This window comes from Humulus lupulus, chromosome 9 (assembly GCF_963169125.1).
Source record: "Humulus lupulus chromosome 9, drHumLupu1.1, whole genome shotgun sequence".
Taxonomy (NCBI): domain Eukaryota; kingdom Viridiplantae; phylum Streptophyta; class Magnoliopsida; order Rosales; family Cannabaceae; genus Humulus; species Humulus lupulus.
Window position 1 is genome coordinate 100,435,638 of NC_084801.1, and position 24,011 is coordinate 100,459,648.

Sequence of the window (24,011 nt, forward strand, 5' to 3'; positions counted from 1 at the left end):
GCCCTTATGAGCAAGAATGGACCCACATGCATATTTAATACTCATAAACATGTGTATAAATATATTCACAGTATCATATAAATCGTGCATGCCACATAGTCATGCATTTAATCAATTAATCACACACATATCCAATTAGGCCCTCTTAGCACGCTAATGAAGGCACTAAACCCTATTAGCATTTTTGGGTCGTGACAACTATCCCCTTCTACTGAGAATTTTGTCCTCAAAATTTACCTGAATAACTCAGGATACTGATTTCGCATAGCTGACTCAAGCTCCCAGGTTGCTTCCTCGACCTTGGTATTCCTCCACAACACTTTGACTAAAGGAATTATCTTGTTCCTCAATACTTTATCCTTCCTACCTAGGATCTGAACCGGTGTCTCCTCATACGATAAATCATTTTGTAGCTCTAGACCCTCATATCCCAATACATGAGGCCTATCCAAGACATACTTCCGAAGCATAGAGATGTGGAATGCGTCGTGAACTCCTGATAATGACGGTGGTAGAGCCAATCTATAGGCTACCTGCCCGATCCTCTCCAGGATCTCAAAAGGTCCTATGAATATAGGGCTCAACTTGCCCTTTTTCCCAAATCTCCTCACCCCTCGCATTGGTGAAACACACTGTAACACGTGGTCCCCCACCTGGAACTCCACGTCCCTACGCTTAGATTCAGCGTAGCTTTTCTGTCTGCTCTGCCAAGTGAGCATTCGAGCTCAGATCATCTCAATAGCCTCATTAGTCTTCTGAATAATCTCCGGTCCCAAATACTTCCTCTTCCCCATCTCATCTCAATGAATGGGTGCTCTACATTTCTTTCCATATAACATCTCGTATGGAGCCACTCCAATCATTGATTGATAAATGTTGTTGTACAAGAACTCAATCAATGAGAGGTACTTACTCCAAGACCCCTCGAAGTCTAGAAATAATTCTCTAAGAATGTCCTCCAATATCTGGATGGTCCTCTCAGATTTTCCATCTGTCTGAGGATGCAAGGTTGTACTGAACTTTAACTGAGTTCCCATAGCCTTCTGCAAACCACCCCAAAACTTGGAGGTGAATATGGAATCCCGTTCTGATACTATAAATTTGGGAACTCCATGCATGCGTACAATCTCTCTCGCATATAACTCTGCATACTGATTTCACTACTACAAAATTGACATGTGATGATGGTTTTAAACCGTCGTATGGACTCTGGTACGTCGGTTCTAATATCGTTGTCTCATGCAATGTCATGCCATGTAAAGCATAAAACAACGGTTTAAATAAAAGCGTCATTTCCTGTCCTGCATGAGACGATAGTTCTTGTACAAGTGTTGTCTCTTGTGGTACATGAGACGACAGTTCCTATGCAAGCGTCATCCACAACAGTAAATGAGATGACAGTTCCTACTCGAGCGTCGTTCTCCTACACTATATGAGATGACAATTTATGTGCAAGTATCGTCCCCTGCAATACATAAGACGACCGTTTTTTGGAAACCAACATCCCATGTAGAATATGAGAATTTTTTTCATTTCTCTATTTTCAACCACTATATTCATTCATAATTTCTTGTGTAATTACAACATAGTTCACACAGAATCAACAGGCAGATAAAATCAATTAAACTCAATATGTTCCAAATCTAAAAATTACAAGATCAAAATATACACTTGCAATAACTATGTAAGTGCTAACTAAAAACTAGAATTAGTATATTTTTTAATTTTAATGTGGACAAATGATACATCTTTTATGATTATCATAACAAAAGAAACAAGTGCATCTGAATCATTCTGTGCCTGTGAGTTGCTGGAATATATAGTAGAATCAAATGGCAGACAGTAGACCAAAGTAAAAAAAAAAGGTGCATTTAGCATGTTTTCTGATTAAATTTTTTGAGATTATATTACTGTTTTAGAATTTTAACACTGAAATCAAAGATACACATTAAAATTGTTGTCTTCTCACTAATTCTAATTCAAGCGCACCAAGGCAATTGTCAAGAATCAGATTCTGAACCTGAATCAGATTCCTGGTGCAATTCAAACGGTCTATTTCTGTTTGTATTGGCTTCAAGTGGAGGTAGTACATCGTCCTCATCACAACTCGATTCAAGATCATTATCTTCTTGTTGCGAAGTCTCTCCCTCTCGACTTCCATTAGAATTATCCAAAACTGTTTCTTTGAAGACTTCTGCCCTGCATTGAGTGGTAAAAGCAAAAGAAAGGAACAAAACATTAATATGAAATGGCATTGGAAAAGGGATATGAAAAGCTTAATGGAAATTTGCTACTATGACTGCTTATTTAATCAGATTACTCTTTACTTTTATTTAATCAGTGAGTGGTACAACAAGGACAGCCCATCGGTAGATTAAAGTACAATTTTGAAACAGTTTGATTCAATAAGTCCATGTATACTGATCAAGAAGAGTGGTAACTGGTACAAAAAGACTAGTAAATAAAAATAAATAACAATCTTCAAGAAGAGATAGTATGTTTCTTAAGTTCAGATTTTTCCATACCCAGCAGGGGGCATTAAGCTTGAAAAATTCCTACTATTATTTACACACAAAAGGGTCATATTCTCCAATTTAAAAGTCAGCATAAAAAGCTGAAGAAAGGAACACTACCTTGAAGCCAGTCTATCAGTGATATGTTAATACAAAATAGATAATGAGAAGAAACCTTATTCCATTCAATGTGACTATGCATTATTACAGACCTTAGTATGTCAAGTTCAGATTTTGACTAGGGGTTGCAAACAATCAATAGCTACAAAACATTATTTTTGTTGAACAGAAAAATTGGTAGAGGGTGGCCAACAAAATTATGTCAACAAAAGAAAAGAAAACAAAAAATTATGATCATTCACAACACTGTACGTGCAAAGAGAAAACATACCATTTCGGTGACTTCCGAACAGCACACACTTGTTCATAGAAGAGAACTTTAGAAACAATGCATGTCACCTTGCTGCCAGATTCAAGAGCCTTCACCTTCCCATTGTCATCAACCACAACAAAACTACCTGTATTGTGAAAACATTTAGTTTATATTGTATTTTAGTGCTTTATAGCAACTCATGGAAAAATCAACCAATTTCGAAAGACCATAAATAATACAAAATTGTGAATCATTCCAAGCCCAATTTCAACTACCTTCCAGTTTTCTACTTGTAATAATAATAATAATTATTATAGTAAACAGAGAGGCATTACTAGTTTTGATAACAGTAAAAAGACATTACCAGCAATACCAAGATGAAAAGAAGAAAACATTGTTCCAAAAACTCATAAACCGAAGTTACCCAACCATGTAATTAAAAAACCCCCAAAAGAAAATTAAATGTTGTACCTAATAGATAAGAATTTTTCTTACTCTCTAAGAGGACTGTTAAGGCACTCCCTCACAAAAAACCTTAAAACCTACCAAGCCTGGAAGAACCACCGTTAGTCTCTTTCTCTCTCTGGCTCAATGTTTATATGAGAGAGACTAAATTCTGGCTTACAATTTACTCAATTACATAAGGTATTTCAACACATAAAAAGAAATTTTCCTTGAAATTATTCTCAAGAACTGAAAACACACACACACACACACCTTGCTTTATCCACATGCTCTTTTGAAACTTAGCTGGAAATAGGGCCAATGATTTCTTCGCAAATGCTAAAAGCACCTTAATTATTAAATCTTACTTTCTATTAAACGGGCTCCAAACATAAATCACTTGAAAAGTCTAGCTTAAATTTTATATTACCTTGTCTTGTTTTGTTTTTCCCCAGTTTATATGGTAAAAAAAAAGAAGAGAATTTTAAATTGCAAAATACAATCAGCCATCAAGTGATATACATTTTTTGACTTTGAGCTGTTTTCAGTTTATCTGAGTGCCTAAGAAAAGAAATTATCTTTCATATCATGGAAAAATATGTAGCATCAGTTAAGACTCAAGAAACTATATCCAATCTTCCTCGGCCAATAGAATATTAGAAATTTGGGTCTTATTTCAAATCTTTTTACTTGAAAAAAATTCGTAAAATAATAAGAGACATGAACAGACATACTTCTTTGGGGATGCTGAAGTAACAATCTTCTCTGGGGTCATTTCCAACTCCTAAATAGAAAACACATGCTTTAGAATGTGTATTCAATTTATGCTATAAAAGTGCAACATCAGAAAAGGCAGTAGTACAGTATATGTTTGGAAATTTCCAAGGTTATATTTTGGATTTCACTTGATAATTAAGTTTGACAATTATCTCTATAAAAAAATATATGGAGTAAAAAGATTATGAGTTTCTCAACAACAATTTAGACTTACAAGTATTCCACCACAACAATTTAATGGGGAGCTATGTTGACATTTTAGTATGGCTCTAAACCAAAAACAGCAGATTATGATCAAAACTGACATTATAAATTTATAATGATCAAAGAGCAGAAAAAGTATACATGGCAGGGGAATCAAGGAAAACAAATATTTTATTACACCAAAAAAAACACAAGTGATTCTCAAGAACTAGCAATAGTTTTTCCAGAGGATTCAACCATGTTAAAAGAAAAACAAAATTTGGAAAAAAAAAAACAAAAGAAGAAACAAACAAATTACCCTCTTTCTTTAAATGAATACTCTTTCACTCTCTTAGCTTTTTCAATTTCAGTAGCAGCTGCACCATACGGCTATCCCTACACATAGCCTAACAACAAAAGTTCCAAGCCTCAACTCATGATTTCAATTAATGAGAGAAATTAAATTTGTTAAAAACTAAGACTTCTTTAGATCTACGCTATATTTAATTGTCAAGATGTTAATACACATACATCTCTCTCCCATCCCAAAAAAAAAAAGTTTTATACTCTTTAGAATCTTTAACATCATAAGTGCGAACCAATGACCCAAACAGACCCAATCAAACCCAATGCCACAAAGTTTTCATTCTTCTATAAAAAATCCAAAGACAAAAAGAAGAGAAAAGAAACAAACCTAGACCAACTAAACCCTAACCTTCCAATCGAACCAAGAAAGAAATTAAACCTCAAAACTCAATACAAACTAGAAAGGAAAATAAATAAAATTGTACTCACCTTGACTTTTTGAGTGATAAGAATTCGGACCCAAAGATCTTTTAGGTTTAAGGTTTTAAACTTTGAACTCCTTAAATCTACAACAAGAAAATTAAATAATAGGTCAAAAGAACATTGAAACACATATAAATCATACTTTTACAGATCAAAATTGAAAAATAATGGGTTGAAATTACATTTCTCAGATCGCCGTCCACGGAGCAATGGAGGAGATTACGCACGAAAGGGAGAGAGAAGGGGAGCCGAGGGAGAAGGCCTGAAATGGCAGAGAAGTCGCCCAGAAATAAAGGTTCGCTGAGGGAGAAGGAGCAGTTCGCCTGTCGGAATTTGCAGAGAAGTCGCTGAGGGAAATGGCTTAAGATGGCAGAGAAGCGTGTGATGGAAGATGCACAATTGAGAAAGTCGTGAGGGACTGCAGATGCAGATTTGGGCTTGTTTGTGGGCCATCTCTTTTTGTTTATTTAAAAAAAAAAATTGACTTTGGGAAGCCCAATTTCGTAGTGGTGAAAGGCTCCAAAATTAGTTCATGTGCAAGGAAATACATAATATATACCTTTGTGTAACTAAATATATGAAAAATATGTGTATGGCACTTGTAACTTTTACTTACACATGGTGATATTATGTGTAAGGACTTAAAAAAAAAATTGACTTTGGGAAGCCCAATTTCGTAGTGGTGAAAGGCTTCAAAATTAGTTCACGTACGAGGAAATACATAATATATACCTTTGTGTAACTAAATATATGAAAAATATGTGTATTGCACTTGTAACTTTTACTTACACATGGTGATATTATGTGTAAGGACTTCTATATTTATTTACACATAATTAAGTGTACCACATCATCAAAATATATAAATATTTTTTTTACTTACACATATATGTGTTGCTATAATTTTGTGTATAAAAATTTCTACTTGGACATATTTATTCTTACAAATATTCATAGTATGTGCAGGCAAATCTGTATCTACTTAATTACACATAATTAAGTGTAAGTAAAAGTTTAAATTGTCACATCATCTAAAATATGTAAACATATTATTACTTACACATATATGTAGTTAAAATTTCGTACATATAACTTTTTCTTACACATGCCCATATTATGTGTAAGAAACACTATATTCAGTTACACATAATTAAGTGTAAGTAACAATATATTTTTCTACATCATCAAACATATATATACTCTTTATTATTTACACATATATGTATAGCTGAAATTTTGTACATGTAACTTTTACTTACACATCTGTGTCCTTGTACATGCTCATAGTATGTGTAAACAAATCTATATTTATTTACACATAATTAAGTGCAAGTAATAAAAGTATAATTTGACACATCATCAAACACTTTATTACTTACACATATATGTGTAGCTATAATTCCATACATGTAACTTTTACTTTCACATATTTATCTTTACAAATGCTTATATTATGTGTAAGTAAATCTATATGTACTTACATATAATTAAGTGTAAGAAAAAGTTTAAATTATTACCATGTCAACAAAAATTATAAATATTTTATTACCTATACATATATGTGTAGCTAAAATTTTGAATTTGTAATTTTTACTTACACATATGTGTCAGTAAATATATATTTACTTACACATAACTAAGTGTAAGCAATAATTTTATTTGACATGTCATTAAAATTATGTAAAATATTTTTACTTACACATATATGTGTAGCTAAATGTAGTGTTTACTTACACATAATTATTTTGACATATATTAAAACTATGTGTAAGAAAATATATATTTACTTACACATAATTATGTGTAACTAAAAAATGTGTAGGTAAAGACATTATTTTTTTTGTAGTGAGTTTAAGAAAAATAACACCCATAAATACTGCCTTTAACGAAAAATATATTTTTTGAAAAATTATTAATCCATATGATACCTGTTTAATTATATGATCAATTATGTAATAAATTTAATTTTTTGGGAGAATTAAAATTATTATTCTACCAATTTAAAGTTTATACATATATTTTGAACACAATTTTACTAGTGAATATCATAATTTTCAACAACTAGTTATAATAGTTACATAATATTTAATTTTTTAATCTTAGCTATATAGTGATTAAATAATTAGTTGGTGAAAGTGTAATACACATTTTTTAGCAACTAAATGATTTTAATACACAAAACAATATGGTGCCAACGTTTCCCTCACTAAGAAGATATGTAGTCGCTAAAAATAACAAACAATGACTAAAAATTTAGTTGCCAATGCTTTTGGTACCAATAAAATCTTATCTTACAACCAAATCTTCTCGCTACTAAATATTAGTCGCAAAAACCAACTTTTAGTGACTAATTAAATTTAGTCTCTAAAATCCTGGTCGCTAAAAGTGAAGTTTTTTGTAGTGACCATTACTGAATTTTTAATGAAAGAAATCTTCTTTTATTAAATATATAATAAGTAATTCAATTAGAAATTAATATTACAAAAAAGTATTAAAAATTTAAACAATTATTTGAATAACTCAAATAAAAAGAAAACTCATTATTTAACTAGTAGCTATTGTGTGTTGCAAATTATTAATTAATACTTTTTTATGAATATATTTACATAAAATATATTAAATTATATTAAAAAATACAAATTAAATTAGTACTTGATTAGAAAATTTGTATTGCATTAGACAACAATTTGAGTAGAAATGTTGTCTCATGTTAAAAATAGGCATGTTACATCAGTCTCATTCGAACTGTCATTTCATGTGAGTTTTAATTTGCATGGCACAACAGTTTGTGAGCAACTGTTGTGTCATGTATATTTTTAATATAGCACGATAGTTCTACTACAAACGTCATCTCATGTATGTCGTCTAAGTACAATTTTGTAGTAGTGTTTACAGTATAGGTTGTCCTCACTAGTAGAAAGTGAGCTGACTTGGTGTATTAGTCTACTATCACCCACACCGACTCAAACAACCCCACTGTCCTGGGTAAACCTCCCACGAAATCCATAGTAATATCTTCCTGCTTCCACTCGGGAATAACCAAAGGATGTAACGACCTCGTTGGTCGCTGATGCTCAGCCTTTACCTGCTGACAGGTTAAACACTTGGCTACGCATTCAACCACATCCTTCTTCATCCCAGGCCGCCAATATAAAGTCCGTAGATCCTGGTACATCTTCGTGGTGCTTGGATGGAGTGAGTATGGTATAGTATGAGATTCATCAAGTATCACTTGTCTAATACCCATATCCATCGGAACACAGATCCGATCCTTGTATCGTAGTAAACCCATCTCTGAAATAGAATAATCCTTTGCTACTCCAGCTAGGACATTTCCTCTAACCTCTTGCAACTGCGCATCATCCATCTAACTCTCTCTTATCCTTTCCAGGAGGGTAGACTGTAAAGTAATATTGGCCAACCGGCCCACAACTAGCTCTATCCTCACTCTAGCCATCTCTTCTGGTAATTCCTTCGATATCTACTTCGAACTAAACAACTGTCCTGGGCCCATCCGGCTAAATGCATCTACCACTACATTGGATATTCCTCGGTGGTAAAGGATGCCATAGTTATAGTCCTTCATCAATTCTAGCCAAGGCCTCTGTCTCATGTTTAAGTTCTTCTGGTTGTAGAAATACTTCAAACTCTTATGATCGTTGTATATTTCACACTTCTCCCCGTACAAATAATGTCACCACACTTTCAGTGCAAACACCACCATTTCTAGTTCCAAATCATGGGTAGGATACCTCTACTCATACTCCTTCAGTTGTCGCAATGCATAGGAAATAACCTTCTCATTTTGCATCAACACACATCCAAATCCTAGTCTCGATGCGTCACAATACACTACAAACTTCCCTCCCTCCGAAGGGAGGCTCAACATAGGGGCAGTAATTAGTCGTCACTTCAACTCCTCGAAGCTACCCTCACATTTTTCTAACCATGTGAACTTTAGATTCTTCCATGCCAGCTCAGTCAATGGTGTGGCAATCTTTAAAAATATGTTGACTGTGAGAACTCGTCAACCATGTTAGATTAGAAAATTTATGAGCTTAAGAGTAAACAGAGAGTAGTAAAGAAGCATAGAAGAACTTAGGATGGCTATATAGACTTAGAATCATGTTGCAGGGTTAACACGGGGAGAATATTTGTATTACTCAAAAATTCTCTAGTTACAATGTCCAATTTTTCGACCCCTTTGCTGGAGGGGTGAAGGTCTATTTATAGTGAAGCTGTAATGGCTCTTGATACATTGTGGTCCTAGGGGACAAAATTATACATAAGTACATTGTCAGGGCAATTGCACCAGACATAGTGGTGCAGGAGGCTGTGATGTTGGCTCTGGTATATCGTTAGAGGCGTGCAAGTAGTGCCTCCACTCTTTGTACTAATTCGTACCATTACTACATGTATGATTCAAATGTCAGAGTCATGCCTCTGTCCTCTACACGGTCGTACATTTCATGCTCGTACGTGCACCCTGTTCCTAATGGTTGTTCTTACATGTTTAAGACACAACATTGCTCCAAGTTTCATTATCTTTGGCTAAGTGTTGAATGACTTATGGATTCTTCAGCGGGGTAGCCTGGGTCTCCTTGATGTATAGAGGGGTGTTGGGCCTTGCATAGCCAAAGTCTCGTCCATAATGGTGTCTTCTCTGCTCTACATGAGTCTCGTAGCTCCTCGATGATATTTGGGTGCGAGGCCTACCATCCCTCGGTGGCACCAGGCACAGATGCCTTGCAAGCGGCATGGTCACAGTGCATAAGGCAGGGGCGCCTTGCGGGATGGGCATACAGATCAGGCACATGAGACCCTTGCGATACGTCATCGTAAGACATGCATGAGGCAAGCGGTTTGCAAGATGGATATATGAGGTAGGGGTGCCTCATGAGATGGATGTGCGAGGTAGGTGCCTCGCAATATGGGCATACGGATTAGGCCCTTAAGGCCCTCGTGACATGACCTCGCAAGACATGCGTGAGGCAGGCAGTTCGCGAGACAGATTGATGAGGTAGGGGGCGCCTCATGAAATGGGCATATGAATCAGGCCCTTGAGGCCTTCGCGACATGGCCTCACAAGATATGCGCGAGGCAGGGGGCACCTCACGAGATGGATGCGTGAGGTAGGCGTCTTGCGAGATTGGCATACAGATCAGGCCCTTGAGGCCCTTGCGACATGGCCTTGCACCTTGGCCTCGCGACGCGACTGGGGCCTCGAGATATGGGAGTATTTCTTAGATTATGGTCTTGTGAGACCCATAGATGCGACCCCGATGGAATGAATAAGTGACCCTTAGCCATTTATTTCAATAAGGGACTGATCCTTTTTTCCTTGGCAGATTTTTGGCATTCACACTCGCCCCTAGTCTATAAGGAGGCTTTCAGGCGTTCTTATATACTCTTTTTTTTTTGTGTGTGCCATCTTTGTGACATTCATGGTGCAACTGCCTTCCTCCATTTACAATATATGGAAAATCATACTCAATGAATGGCAATCCTTAAGACTTATTTGAAGTTCAATTAATGCCAATTATTCTTTTATATAGATCTCACAGGTTTCATTATTGTACAAAACTTCGGGTCGCACGAAGAAGCTTGAGACAATCTACTCGAAGAGGCCAAAGAATCATCGGTTGGACAAGGTGGGATCTTATGTGGCGCTGTTAAGATGTTGCCCTGGGTGCCTTACGCATATACAACACTTGTCAAATTTCACAGTGAAGAGTGCTTTAGAAATTCTTTCTTGTAGTTCCTTTGTCTTGTTGCCTCTTTCTTTATTACCAACAAGTCAACTCGACTGGGAAGTCTATTAGTACTTGCCCGTTAATTGATAGCCTTGAAGTATAAGTGATGTCGATAAAAGATCGACCTTTGGCTGGGACGGAGAATGATTAGCTTACTTCCAAGATTCGGGGACTTGAGAAGACTTCCTCTCCGTCTAAGAGTAGGAAAAGAGCGCAAGCTAAAGTCCTTATATGGAACAGAATCTTGGCTCTGACTTTTCCTCATTTGGTTGCCGCAATGTTGTTAAGGCTGCCAAAAGGAGTGCTCGCAGTAGGAAACCATGAAGTTTTTTTTCCTGCCTCATCTTTTTCTCCCATATGCGGGCAGCTTCTTTATTTTTACTTTGATTTGGTTGTAACACTACTTCACTTATTTTACCTGAGAGGTTTTTTCAGATTTTGCGTTTTCTTCATGAGGAACTTTTGACGAGTCGCACTACATCCTATGCTTATTTTGTGAGAAAACATTATCAGTGTATTTATGCACATGGGTCTCTTATTAGCACCTCTATATTTTGAAAGGGTTCACTTTGGGACCTCTCTACTATGTGTGCTTCGTGTCTGTTGGTGCACCTTGACTACTTGTAAGGATATGTTGGCCCTTTGGGCTCTCACTATCCTTCTATATATTTTTTAAGCGCACGTTTTAGTTTTTACGAGAAGCGTCCTTCTCATCATTAGGCATAGTACTATTTTTGCAAGCATCTTCTTTGAGACCCTTTTCGTAAGCATCTTCTTTGAGACCCTTTTCATAAGTGTCTTCTTTGAGACACTTTTTCGGTTTTTGAGGTGATTTCCCCTCGTGCCGGGATCCTTATAGGGAGATGGTCCTTGTGAAACCTTGCGAGCACTTATTTTCAAGGCCTTTTTTCCCTTAGTAAGGTGACTCAGTCGATCTATACTTAGGGATCTCTTTGGGCTCCCCTTTCATCTTCTACGACATGGTCCCTTTGTAGGATGAGTTTGTTCGTGAAGAGGTCATTTTTTAGGGACCTTTTGACATTTTTAGATTCTATAAGGGTAGCTAGTCCTTATAGATTCAAATGTTGTCTCATAAGGTTCACCGCTCTCACATATATGTATTATAAGTACTTTTATATATATATATATATACATGTCACAAGGCCAGACGCCTGTTTCGCACTTGGCTAGGCACCTATTGAGGCTCGTGAGGCTAGGCGCCTATTTTGCACATGGCTGGGTGCCTGTCGAGGCTCGCAAGGCTAGGCACCTATTTTGCACATGGCTAGGTGCCTGTTGAGGCTTGCAAGGCTAGGCACCTATTTTGCACATGGCTAGGTGCATGTTAAGGCTCATGAGGCTAGGCACCTATTTTGCACATGCTAGGTGCTTGTTGAGGTCGGGTCTAATACCACCTAAGTGGTTTGTGAGATCTTTCTTGCCAAGCACTTTGTTTTTTGTTTTCTCTGATATGGTTTGACAATTCTAGATCTATGGAATCAGCTGGGTGACTTCTTTAGATCTTTATGGGGGCTGATTGTGATGATTTGATGAATCCAACTAGCTTATTCTTTGAAGGCTTTTTGTAGACCTCTTCAAATTTTTAACTTGATCAGTGACTCCTCTATCAAGACGTTCTCTTCTACACAGAATCTTTAGATGTATTGGTTGAAGGGTGATTGGGGGAAGGTTTGCTTCCCTTAACATGAAAGTTCTTATGGCCCTCCTCCACATGTATATACTTTTGTGATCTTTCGAAGAAGTCATCTAAGTTTGTAACTTCTCTCTTGAGCATGTTACCCCATAATTTACTTCCTGGATGAACTCCGGCTATAATAGCCATCTTGAGCTCTGCTTTAGTTGAACTTCCCAACTTTGTTGCTTCCATATTGAACCTATGGATATAGCTTTTCAGACTTTCATTCTCGCCTTATTTCATGTTAGCGGGGCTGGTAATTGGCCTAACGTAACCACAGACTGCATGGTGTTGCTGAAGAAATTTTCCAGAGAATTATTGCCATGACTTGATTGTTCGTGGCTTTAACCTCTTGAACCACTTGTACGCAACTCCTTTAAGTATAACGACAAAGCAATGACACTTTGCTCTACTGTTGACCCCCCTTAACCTCATCAAGTTATTAAAGGGGTCTAAGTGATACTTTGGGTCTGTAGTAGCCTCGTACGAAGTCATGCGAGGCTCTTTGAAGTTGGTGGGGAGTTTCTCAACCTGAAACTCCTTTGTGAAGGGAAAATCATGGTCAAATTCTTCATCATCTCTGTGCCCCCCAGGTGCAGTGATAATCTTGCCTCGAGGGCTTTGCATTTTGATGTATAGTTCCCTCCTCATACTGAACCCTTACTTTGGTTGTGATCCTCGGGGGATCTGTGAGGGGTGTGATTTTTACCTCAGACCCTTTCTGGTTAAATTTCTCCCACAAGTCAGGTGAAGCTCATGTGGGGGTAGTCTTGGGTTCGCACCTCCTATAGGTGGGGTTTGCGCTAGGTTTCACCATTGGTGCATAATCTTCCTTGCGTTCTAGGCGAGGGGTATAAAAAGTGGAGATCTACGTTTTGTCACCATCCACAGGTATGGTGGTTTCTCCTCATGCATGCTTTTTCTCCTATGCTAGGGAAGGGGCATGCTTGACATTCCTTGCAACAGGTCATTCAACACCTCCTGCATGTTCTCTATTGTGGCTTCCAACCTTTGATTTTTTATGTGAAACTCACGTATCTCATTCTTGAAAAGTGAGTTCTAGAGTTGGGACTCACGGAGTGCACCTGCAAACTATTATCAGGCCTGTGCAAAGAGAGGCATGGATCCCGGTGGCCGGAGCGCGGTGCAATCGGTGGTTGAGGAGGAGGGTGCGTACTCAGGCAAACCACATTGGTCGTAGATGGTTCACGATGACCTCCCCTAGGTTGGACTGCCGGAGAGATGACTCCTTCTCCTCTCCAAAGGTTGGATGTTCCTCCGTCATACCTCCATTCTCAGGTGGTGGAGGGTCTATTCTGGAAGCTTTTAGTTGGCCTTCGTGAAGGTGAATCTCAACATCTTGAGATTCCCGTAGGAATTTTGAATGCCATGGCCTTTTTTCTTGTCAAAATTGATGGAAGAAGAACGTCTTGATAGTCGTCCTTCCCACAGACGGCGCCAAACTGTTGACAGTGAAAACTCATCAACCAAGTTAGATCAGAAAACTTATGAGCATAAGAGTAAACAGAGAGTAGTAAAGAAGCATAGAAGAATTTAGGATGGCTATATAAACTTAGAATCATGTTGCAGAGTGAACAGGGGGAGAATATTTGTATTACTCAATAGTCTCTGGTTACAATGTCCAATTTTTCGACCCCTTTGCTGGAGGGGTGAAGGTCTATTTATAGTGGAGCTCTAATGGTTTCTGATACATTGTGGCCTTGGGGGACAAAATTATACATAAGTACATTGTTAAGGCAGTGGCACCGGACATAGTGGTGCACGAGGCTGTGACGTCGGCTCTGGTATCGTTAGAGGCGTGCAAGTAGTGCCTCCACTCTTTGAACTAATTCGTACCATTACTACATGTATGATATGGATGTCAGAGTCACCCCTCTGTCCTCCACATGGTCATACATCCCATGATAGTACGTGCACCCTATACCTAATGGTTGTTCTTACATGTCTAAGACACAGCATTGCTCCAAGTTTCATTATCTTTGGCTAAGTGTGAATGACTTATGGATTCTTTAGTGGGGTAGCCTGGGTCTCCTTGATGTATAGAGGGGTGTCGGGCCTCGCATAGCCAGAGTCTCATCCATAATGGCATCTTCTTTGCTCTACATGACTCCTGTAGCTCCTCGACGATATTTAGGCACGAGGCCCACCGTCCCTTGGTGGCACCAGGCGTGGATGCCTTGCAAGCGGCATGGTCGTAGTGCATAAGGCCGGGGTGCCTCGCGAGATGGGCATACAAATCAGGCACATGAGACCCTCATGACACGACATCGTAAGACATGCACGAGGCAGGCAGTTCGTGAGATGGATATACAAGGTAGGGGGCGCCTCACAAGATGGATATGCAAGGTAGACGCCTCACGAGATGGGCATATGGATCTGGCCCTAGAGGCCCTCGCAACACGCCCTCGCAAGACATGCATGAGGCAGATGGTTCGCGAGATAGATGTACGAGGTAGGGGGCTCCTTGTGAGATGGATGCGCGAGGTAGGTGCCTCACGATATGGGCATACAGACCAGGCCCTTGAGGCCCTCACGACACGACCTCGCAAGACATGCGTGAAGCAAGGGCACCTCACGAGATGGATGCGCAAGGTAGGTGCCTCGTGAGATTGGCATATTGTTCAGGCCCTTGATGCCCTCGCGACCCGGCCTTGTACCTTGGCCTCGTGACGCGACATCACCCTTAAGGGCCTCGGCCTCAGCCAATCCCTAACTATCTCTACCTTGGCTGGATATACCTTAATCCCATATTCACTAATAATGTGTCCTAGGAATGTCACTTCCGGTAGCCAGAACTCACATTTCTTAAACTTAGAGTACGACTGATGCTCTCTCAATTTCTACAATACCAGTCTGCGTTGCTACTCATGCTTTGCCTCCTAGCTGGAGTAAACTAGGATGTCGTTGATGAAGAAAATCACAAACTGGTCTAAGAAGTCCTTGAACCCAATTCATTTGATCCATAAACGCTGCTGTGGAATTGGTCAAACCAAACGACATGGCCAATAACTCATAATGCCCATAACTTGTACGAAAGGCTGTCTTCGGAATATCCTCATCCTAGATCCTCAGCTGGTGATAACCAGATCGAAGATTAATCTTCGAGAATACCGTCTTACCCTGTAGCTGGTCGAACAGGTCATCTATCCTTGGTAGGGGTACTTGTTCTTGATGGTCAACTTGTTTAACTCCCTGTAGTCTATACACATTCTCCGAGTTCCATCCTTCTTCTTAACAAATAAAACTGGAGTACCCCATGGTGAGAAGCTAGGCCTGATAAATCTGAAGTCTAGAAGCTCCTGTAATTGTATCTTTAACTCCTTTAACTTTGTCAGAACCATCCTATATGGTTCCCTCGACATTGGCTCTATACTCGACGCTAACTCAATGATGAACTGAATTTCCCTGTGCGGCGGTAGTCCCAGTAAGTCCTTAGGAAACATGTCCAAGAAATTGTGTACTAGTCTAGTCTCTCCCAGACCCACTGGAGTAACTTTAGGGAAATCAACCACACTATCTAGAAAACCTATACAACCTCCTTATAATAGGTCCTTAGCTCTTAATGCCAATATCATAGAAACATGGGATCGATGCATAGTATCCACAAAAACAAAGGGGTCCTCACCCTCAGGCTCAGAAGTCACCATCTTCTTCCAACAATCTATAGTGGCTCCGTATCTGACTAGCCAATCCATCCCCAAAATCATATCAAAATCATCCATACCAAACTCAATCAAATCTACTGATAGTTCCCTACTATCCACCATCACTGGCAGTGCTCTAATCCATCTCCTAGAAACTACCAGCTCCCCTGTAGGCAGTACAGTCCCAAAGCCCGCAGTATAATACTCATTAGGCCTACACAATCTATCAATCACTTTAATAGAAACAAATGAATGTGTAGCACTAGAGTCAATCAATATAGTATATGAAGAGCCAGCACTAGAAAGCTGACCTGTCACTATCGAGGGACTAGCCTCAGGCTCTGCCTGTGTCAAGATGAACCCTCGAGTTGGAGTCAAGTTGTCCACCTTCCCTGGTTCCTCCTTCTTCAATGTCGGGCAATCTTTCTTGAGGTGTCCAACAACCCCGTACAAGTAATAGGCATTGGCCCGGTATTCGCCCATATGGCACTTCCTGCATCTAGCGCACTCTAGATAGCTTCTCTAGGACTCACTGCCTCCCTGGCAGGCACCTTGGGAACCTCGACCCCTCCTATCAGGACCAGCAGTGGTCGAGGTGTCATGGGTCTTCCTCTTCTGATCACCGGGGCCTCCGCCCCTACCAGACCCTGTAAATGGAGGCACTACCCAGCGAACATCCCGTCTCACAACATTCTCCCTCCAAATCTTGTTCTCTGCCTCCTAAGCAGTAAGAGCCTTCTCAACAGCCTGGGCATAAGTCATCTCCCTAGGTACTGATCTGATCCTCACATCTCAGGCTATCATAGCATTAAGCCATCGAACAAACTTGTCCCGCCTAGCTGGATCTGTAGGCACTAGATCTGGTGCAAATTTTGCTAGCCTGTAAAATTTTAGGGCATACTCAGTAACTCATGCTGCCCTGTACCAACCCACTGAACTCATTCACCTTCACTGCCTTGACAAAACTGTTATAATATTTCTGGTTGAACCGATCTCTAAATCCATCCCAACTCATAGCAGAAACATCTTGAGTCTGTGATACAACCTCCCACCAAATACGGGAATCCTTTCTAAGCATATAGGTGGCACAAGCCACCCTGCCATTACCCTCCACCCTCACAAAATCCAGGATGGAAGTGATCATACTCATCCACTATTTAACCTTAAGTGGATTTGGTCCTCCCCTAAGGGTTGGAGGATGCTGCCTCCTAAATCTTTCATAAAGTGGCTCCCACCCGTTTCCAATCTCAGGTGGCTATACATCTAGTGCCACAACAGGTGGCAAGTTAGGTGCAGCACTCCCTGATGGAGCCGGCTGCCTCAGAAGGTGAATATCTTCTTCCTGACTCTGAAGTCTAGCTTGCATGTCAGCAAGCAACCACTGCCAGTTCTAAGGGGCTGGCAGAGGTTTCTGGCCCTGCTCATCATCTATAGCCTCAACCTCAGTGCCAGCTAGTCGAATTGATTGCCTTGGATGCATAACTATCCAAGTTTATCTGCAATCAATGACTCGGCTGGTCAGGCAATGATAGTAGGTTTACATTCATTTCGTGGTCCAAATTCGAAACTCAACCAACAGAACACAATCATAAAGCAATCAGGCATTTAAACAAGTATTCAGATATAGTAGAAATGCTCATAAGCACGCTCTAAAATATTCACATAGCAGTCAAAGGCCAGACCCTATCAGTATTGTGGTGTCCCAGAATTTTTACTTAGCTAGATAATAGTAGTAGTTAGTATAGTTTGTAGTATGTTAGTTTTCGTGGATTTTGGTTCAAGTTGGGACATAGTTGGAAACTCATAGCAACAATTATGGATTTTATAATTTGACCTATAGTTTAGAAATATTAAATATAACATAAGGTTTGATTAATATTCCTGGTCCTAGAAATATTATTTATTATAACCTAAGGTTTAGATAGAATTTATAAGAGCATGACACTTGTCACAATCATGTTTATTAGGATTTAGGCATTTTTGATGAATAATTTAAATAAAAGAAAGATCTAGAAGCTCTAGAACCTTCCAACAGATGTTAGGATCACGTTTTGACTCACTCAAAGCAGTTTAATCAATTCAAAATATGCTGAAAAAGTGGAAATACGTGTTTGATATATCAACATATGCCGATATATCACAGCTATAGGGGCTGATATATTGCCTACGGAAAATACGGAAAGCACGTCAACTTCGCATGAACGAACGAACATGGCTCGAGAAAATGGTCTAGGCGATATATTGCCCCTGGTTCATTTTTTTAAAGTTTGTGGTTTTAATTTTTAAAAATGGCCTTAACCACTTGGACTTGCCTTTGAACAATTTTGACTGGGTTCTAGGTGTCTGTTGAACAAAAATTCAAATCTTTTTTATTTTATATTCATTTATTTATTCAAATTAGAAGGGTTTAGTTTCACTCCTTGAACTCTATAAATAGGATCTAGTACTCAGCCATTTTCATCATACTTCAAGTATTATTTAGAGCCTTCAAGTTGCTAAGGTTACTATAGAGAAACACTTGGGTTTTGAGTTAAAAGCTTTTCCAATCTAAGCTTTTCTAAACACTTGGGAAGTGAGATATAGAGTTATTTTGGTATCGAGGTATAGATCAAGTCATAAGATTATTCAAGGTATTCTTATTCTTAAGTTCAATTCTTCATTGTTCTTTAGTTTTCTTTTATTTTCTTTCTGATCCTAACTCTTGTTTATGATTCTTGATTAGGTGTTTAAGTTTCTTGAAACTTAAGGTTCTTTTCGATAAGTTTCTACTCAGATGGTTTAATTTTCTTTTCATCTCTTTTTCTTTAGAAACTCACCGTTCTTACTGTTGATTTTAGGAGTGTTCCAAATCCCGTTCTTGTCTCCATATCCCAGTTTTTGTTAAGGAAAATAGGTTAGATTATATGTGTTTATATGTTTATGTTATGATATGTTTTATGCTATGATATGTATATGTATAAATATGTTTTGTAGTCACTTGGGGCTTATAGTTGCTTAGATAGCAAACCCAAAGATTTTTATCATTACCGTTGGTTAGAGTTACGATTTACCCTACCTTGATTAGTAGACAGAGGACCTAGATGGGTTATCATATACTACCTTGTGATCTAACCTACCTCGATTAGTAGAATGAGGACCTAGATGGTTTTATCACATGCCACGTTAATGAGTTAATGACCATTAATATTGTAGTCCTATATGATATACGTTTTTATAGTCATATGTTTTATAGTATATGTATATGATATAGTGTTATTTTTATGATTTATGATATATGTTGTTAGTACATTTTCCTTGCTGGGCATTAGGCACGAAAATGAATATGGAAGGCAGGAAAGATTCATGGCAGCTTGGCATGTGTGTTGAAGATGAATGGACTGTGTGAAGATCAAGGATGACGTTGTTTGAAGTCTTTTAAATTATGTTTTGATGTATTTTTTGCATTTAGTATTTAAACAATTATAGTTTATGTTTTATAAACAATGGGATCCCATACCATAAAACATTTTATATTTTTACCTTATTTTGTATTGGTACAATATGTTGGGTTTTAAATAAAGTTATTTATTTCTTATGTATGTATTCAAATTAGTAGCTATGTTATAATAGTATTTAATGTTCTGAGGTCTTAGAAATAGTCGGGTCATTACAGTTGGTATCAGAGCCATGGTTCATATGCATGAAGTTCTCCTTGATACACATGCACAAGCTCCAAATCTAACTACCAATGTAAGTGTTTGTGTTTATAGCTAAAGTTTTAGCCCTTATGTTTTCAGTTAAGAAAGGATGGAGCCTTGACCTATGAGGATATCCGAGCCATTAAGGCATTGAAAAGGATTAGAGAACCAAGGAATACTGTAGGAGTGTTAGAAAGACTCACTTAGAGATTAATCTTGTTTCACAAGGAGATAGTCCACCTTCAAACTACTAAGAAAATTATGATGAGAGCTACAGAACAATATGTCCTAGTAATTAGGCTTTTTAAAGATTTTCCTTCTGTAATTTCAACGTTAGAAGAAATATGGGAGACTATAGATGATGAAGATGATTTACTGGTAGCCATGAGATATTATTTTCTCATACTTAGGTTCACCTCTACGTTGGAATTTCAATTCATTAATGAGAAAAATCATAGAATATTTATGAATCTTCCCCGAGGAAATTTTGAGGCTCAAGATAATGATGATTATGAAGAAATAGATGATGACATGTTAGATGAAGGGTCAGACGTAGAAGAACCTGATTTTTAGATTCACCCTAGTTATGTTAGTTTATTTATTTATTTATTATTTATGATTGTACTTAGTGAAAACCTTTTTCCAAATGAATATTATTGTTATTTTTGAATGACATGTATGAGTTTGATTTTTTTTTTTACAATCATAATAAATAATAAATTTAATAAATAATGACCAAGTTCGATGAGGGTGGATACAAATCAATGGACCGGGTTCTATATTGAGAGTTTAGGGTGCCATAGTAGTGGGAACGATTTTACTGATCCCAACCCTCCCTCAATATGGTTAACTTTGGAACAACGATGAATTTCGAGCCTGAAAATTAAGTCATATAGGATGATTAGAAACAGACTTAGAAATAGTAAAGATGGCTTATTTTCTAAGTATAGAAACACACCCTAATTATAAAGATGGCTTATATAATTTTCTTTATAAGAAATCATAACTAATAGGTCCGAGTTATGTTTGCTTAGATTAAGTTTTCCCTTAGAGCCTAATAGGGTAAGTTTTAACATGCTTTTTCACGACTGTTAGAAATTTGCTGAAGATGTCACTCAGAAGATCTGCACGCACACCCGGCAATGCCTCCAGCACCACCAACGAGATTAATGAAGCCCCTCAAGTCCGAAGAAAGGGAACACGTGCACTGCCTTTGGTTGACAATACCGCTGAAATTGTTCAGCTATGAAAACAAGTGGAAAAATTGCTGCAGCAACAATGAAAAGAGGCTCAGCCACAGACTCAGACTCAGCCTCAGCCTCAGTCGGAACCTCAGCAAATGGCTCAAGCACCCCAACAAGTAGGTCCTTATGGGGGTTGGCCAATGGTGAACTATGCGCCCTACCCAACTTAGTACATAGAGCCAATCTATGAGCAGTTTCGTAAGCAACATGCTCCAAACTTTGAAGGGACAACGGACCCCTTCGAGGCGGAAGAATGGTTCAAGACTGTAGAGCTGATCCTAGCACACATGAATCTTAGAAACGCAGATCGCATATCTTGTGTTTCGTCTTTTCTAAAGAAGGATGCTAGAATCTGGTGGGATTTAGTACAACAGACTCACGACGTCGTCACCATGACATAGACTAGATTTGTGGAACTCTTTCACAGGAAGTACTATAACTCGGCAGTCATCGCTACAAGGGTAGAAGAGTTCACCAGTCTGAAGCAGGGCAACTTAGCAATAGTAGAGTATGCACGACAGTTCGAACGACTAGCCAAGTTTTCACCACAGTTGGTCCCAATCGATTTCCTGAGGGTCACCAAGTTTGTTAGGGGACTTAGACCAAAGATTGAGCTAGGAGTCAAACTAGCAAACCCTGGAACCACTTCTTACGCCAATGCTCTAGAAACAACTATTGAAGTGGAAAGACTTCAGGCAAATGCTAGTAAGGAGGAGGCCAGAAAGCCTAAACCTAAACAGCAGAATCAACCTCAGAATGGTCGGAACAACAACAACAATCATCAACATAGCAACAATAATGGCCAAAAGAGAAGGCATCCTGACAATAAGCAATCCGACAATGACAAATGAGCATGGACAAACAATGGAAGTAATAGGTTGGGTTATGTAGAATACCCACAGTGCTCCAAATGCCAAAGAAACATCCTGGGAAGTGTCGTGCAAACACTAAAGGATGTTACAATTGTGGTCAGGAAGGTCATTGGAAGAAGGAATGTCCATAGCTCAAGCAAGAAGAGAAGAGGGACAATAAGATGGTTCCAGCCAGAGTCTTTGCCTTGACCCAGGGAGAAGCTGAAGCTAGTAACAAAGTTGTTCTCGATAATATATGTTCAGTATTATTTGATTAAGGAGAAACACACTTGTATATCTTGTTAGGAATGATAGAGAAATTAGACAAACCTTGTGAAAAATTTAGAACTAGGTTTGTGACAGAATTGCCTTCGGGCGAGTAGTCCTATCATCACGGATAGTAAGAGGCGTAACGATCAACATTGAGGACATAGAACTACAAGGAGACCTGATAGAGCTAGAGATCAAAGACTTCGACATGATACTGGGCATGGGTTGGATAGCAAGGCAAGGCGCAACCATCGACTGTAGACGTAAGCAATTGACGTTCGAGACTCCTAACGGTCAGAGACTATGTTTTATGGGAAAAGTTTTAGGACTACAGACACAGCTTATTTCATCTCTCAAAGCTCAGAGGATGATTGAGAAATGATGTCACACATTCTTAGCCAGCGTCACAGGATGTGGTAAAGGAAACACCACTAAAGGTTGGAGACATCCGCATCATAAAAGAATTCCCAGAAGTGTTTCCTAACTTCTTACCAGGGTTGCCACCGACTCGGGAAATTGACTTCATAATCGAACTAGTATCGAGAACCGAGCCTATCTCAAAGGCACCGTACCGGATGGCACCTACTAAACTCAAGGAGTTGAAGATGCAGCTACAAGAACTCCTGGACTTGGGTTTTATCAGACCAAGCCATTCGCCATGGGGAGCCCCGATTCTATTTGTGAAGAAGAAGGACGGAAGCATGCAGATGTGTATAGATTACGGTGAGTTGAATAAGGTAACCATCAAGAATAAGTACCTGCTACCCCATATCGATGACTTGTTTGATCAACTCCGAGGAGTGACTATGTTTTCAAAGATTGATTTACGGTCTGGGTATCACCAGCTCAAAGTACGGGAAGAAGATATTCCTAAGACAACCTTTAGAATTCAATATGGACATTATGATTTTCAAGTTATGTCTTTTGGTCTTACCAACGCTCCAGCTGTATTTATGAATTTAATGAATCGAGTCTTCAAGGATTACTTGGACAAATTTGTCATAGTATTCATCGATGATATTTTGGTGTACTCTAAGAACGAAGTCGAGCACGAGGAACATTTAAGAATGACAATGTTGCAATTGAAGGAGCATCAACTTTACGCCAAGTTCAAGAAGTGTGAATTTTGGCTATCACAAGTAGCATTCCTCGGCCGCATATTATCCAAGGATGGAGTTACTGTAGAGGCTGTGAAAGATTGGCCAAGACCTAAGAATGTGTCAGAGGTTAGAAGTTTTCTAGCAGGCTATTATCGGAAGTTTGTAAGAAGGCTTTTCTAAGATAGCCACTCCGCTTACCAACCTGACCCGAAAACAACAAAGGTTTAACTGGACGGATAGATGTGAAGAGAGCTTTCAGTTGCTCAAGGATAAGTTATGCTCAGCACTAGTACTTTGTGTACCGACACCCAATGAAAAGTTTGTAGTATATTGTGACGCGTCGAAGCAAGGTTTGGGTTGTGTGCTGATGCAGAATGACAAAGTGATAGCCTACGCCTCAAGATAGCTGAAGGAATATGAGCAACGCTATCAACACACGATTTGGAGTTGGCAGCGGTGGTCTTCTCATTGAAAATCTGGCGCCACTATCTTTATGAAGAACAGTGTGAGATTTATATGGACCACAATAGCTTAAAGTATTTCTTCATGAAAATGGAGCTCAATATGAGGCAGCGCAGGTGGTTAGAACTAGTAAAGGATTATGACTGTGAAATCCTATACCACACGGGAAAAGCAAACATAGTTGCTGACGCGGTAAGCAGAAAGAGCTACGGGA

General features: G+C 38.8%; 1 protein-coding gene across 1 annotated transcript; it reads right to left on the reverse strand.

Moving 5' to 3' along the window:
- Positions 1 to 1,801: 1,801 nt before the first annotated feature.
- On the reverse strand, positions 1,802 to 11,097 carry LOC133799890 (uncharacterized). Its single transcript, XM_062237879.1, has 6 exons — positions 10,989 to 11,097; positions 5,086 to 5,162; positions 4,890 to 4,941; positions 3,604 to 3,693; positions 2,905 to 3,031; positions 1,802 to 2,199 (listed from the first exon to the last, which is right to left on the reverse strand). The coding sequence occupies exons 1-6, from the start codon at positions 11,095 to 11,097 to the stop codon at positions 2,001 to 2,003; spliced, it is 654 nt and encodes a 217-aa protein (XP_062093863.1). The 3' UTR covers positions 1,802 to 2,000.
- Positions 11,098 to 24,011: the final 12,914 nt, after the last annotated feature.

Coding starts and splice junctions, on each gene's coding strand:
- LOC133799890 (XM_062237879.1), bottom strand. CDS start 11,097: ATGAGGAAAAGTCAGAGCCAAGATTCTGTTCCATATAAGGACTTTAGC. Junction 5,163..10,988: donor CAAGTCCCCGAATCTTGGAA/GTAAGCTAATCA, acceptor TTCTTGTTGTAG/ATTTAAGGAGTTCAAAGTTT. Junction 2,200..2,904: donor GTTCGGAAGTCACCGAAATG/GTATGTTTTCTC, acceptor CACTCAATGCAG/GGCAGAAGTCTTCAAAGAAA.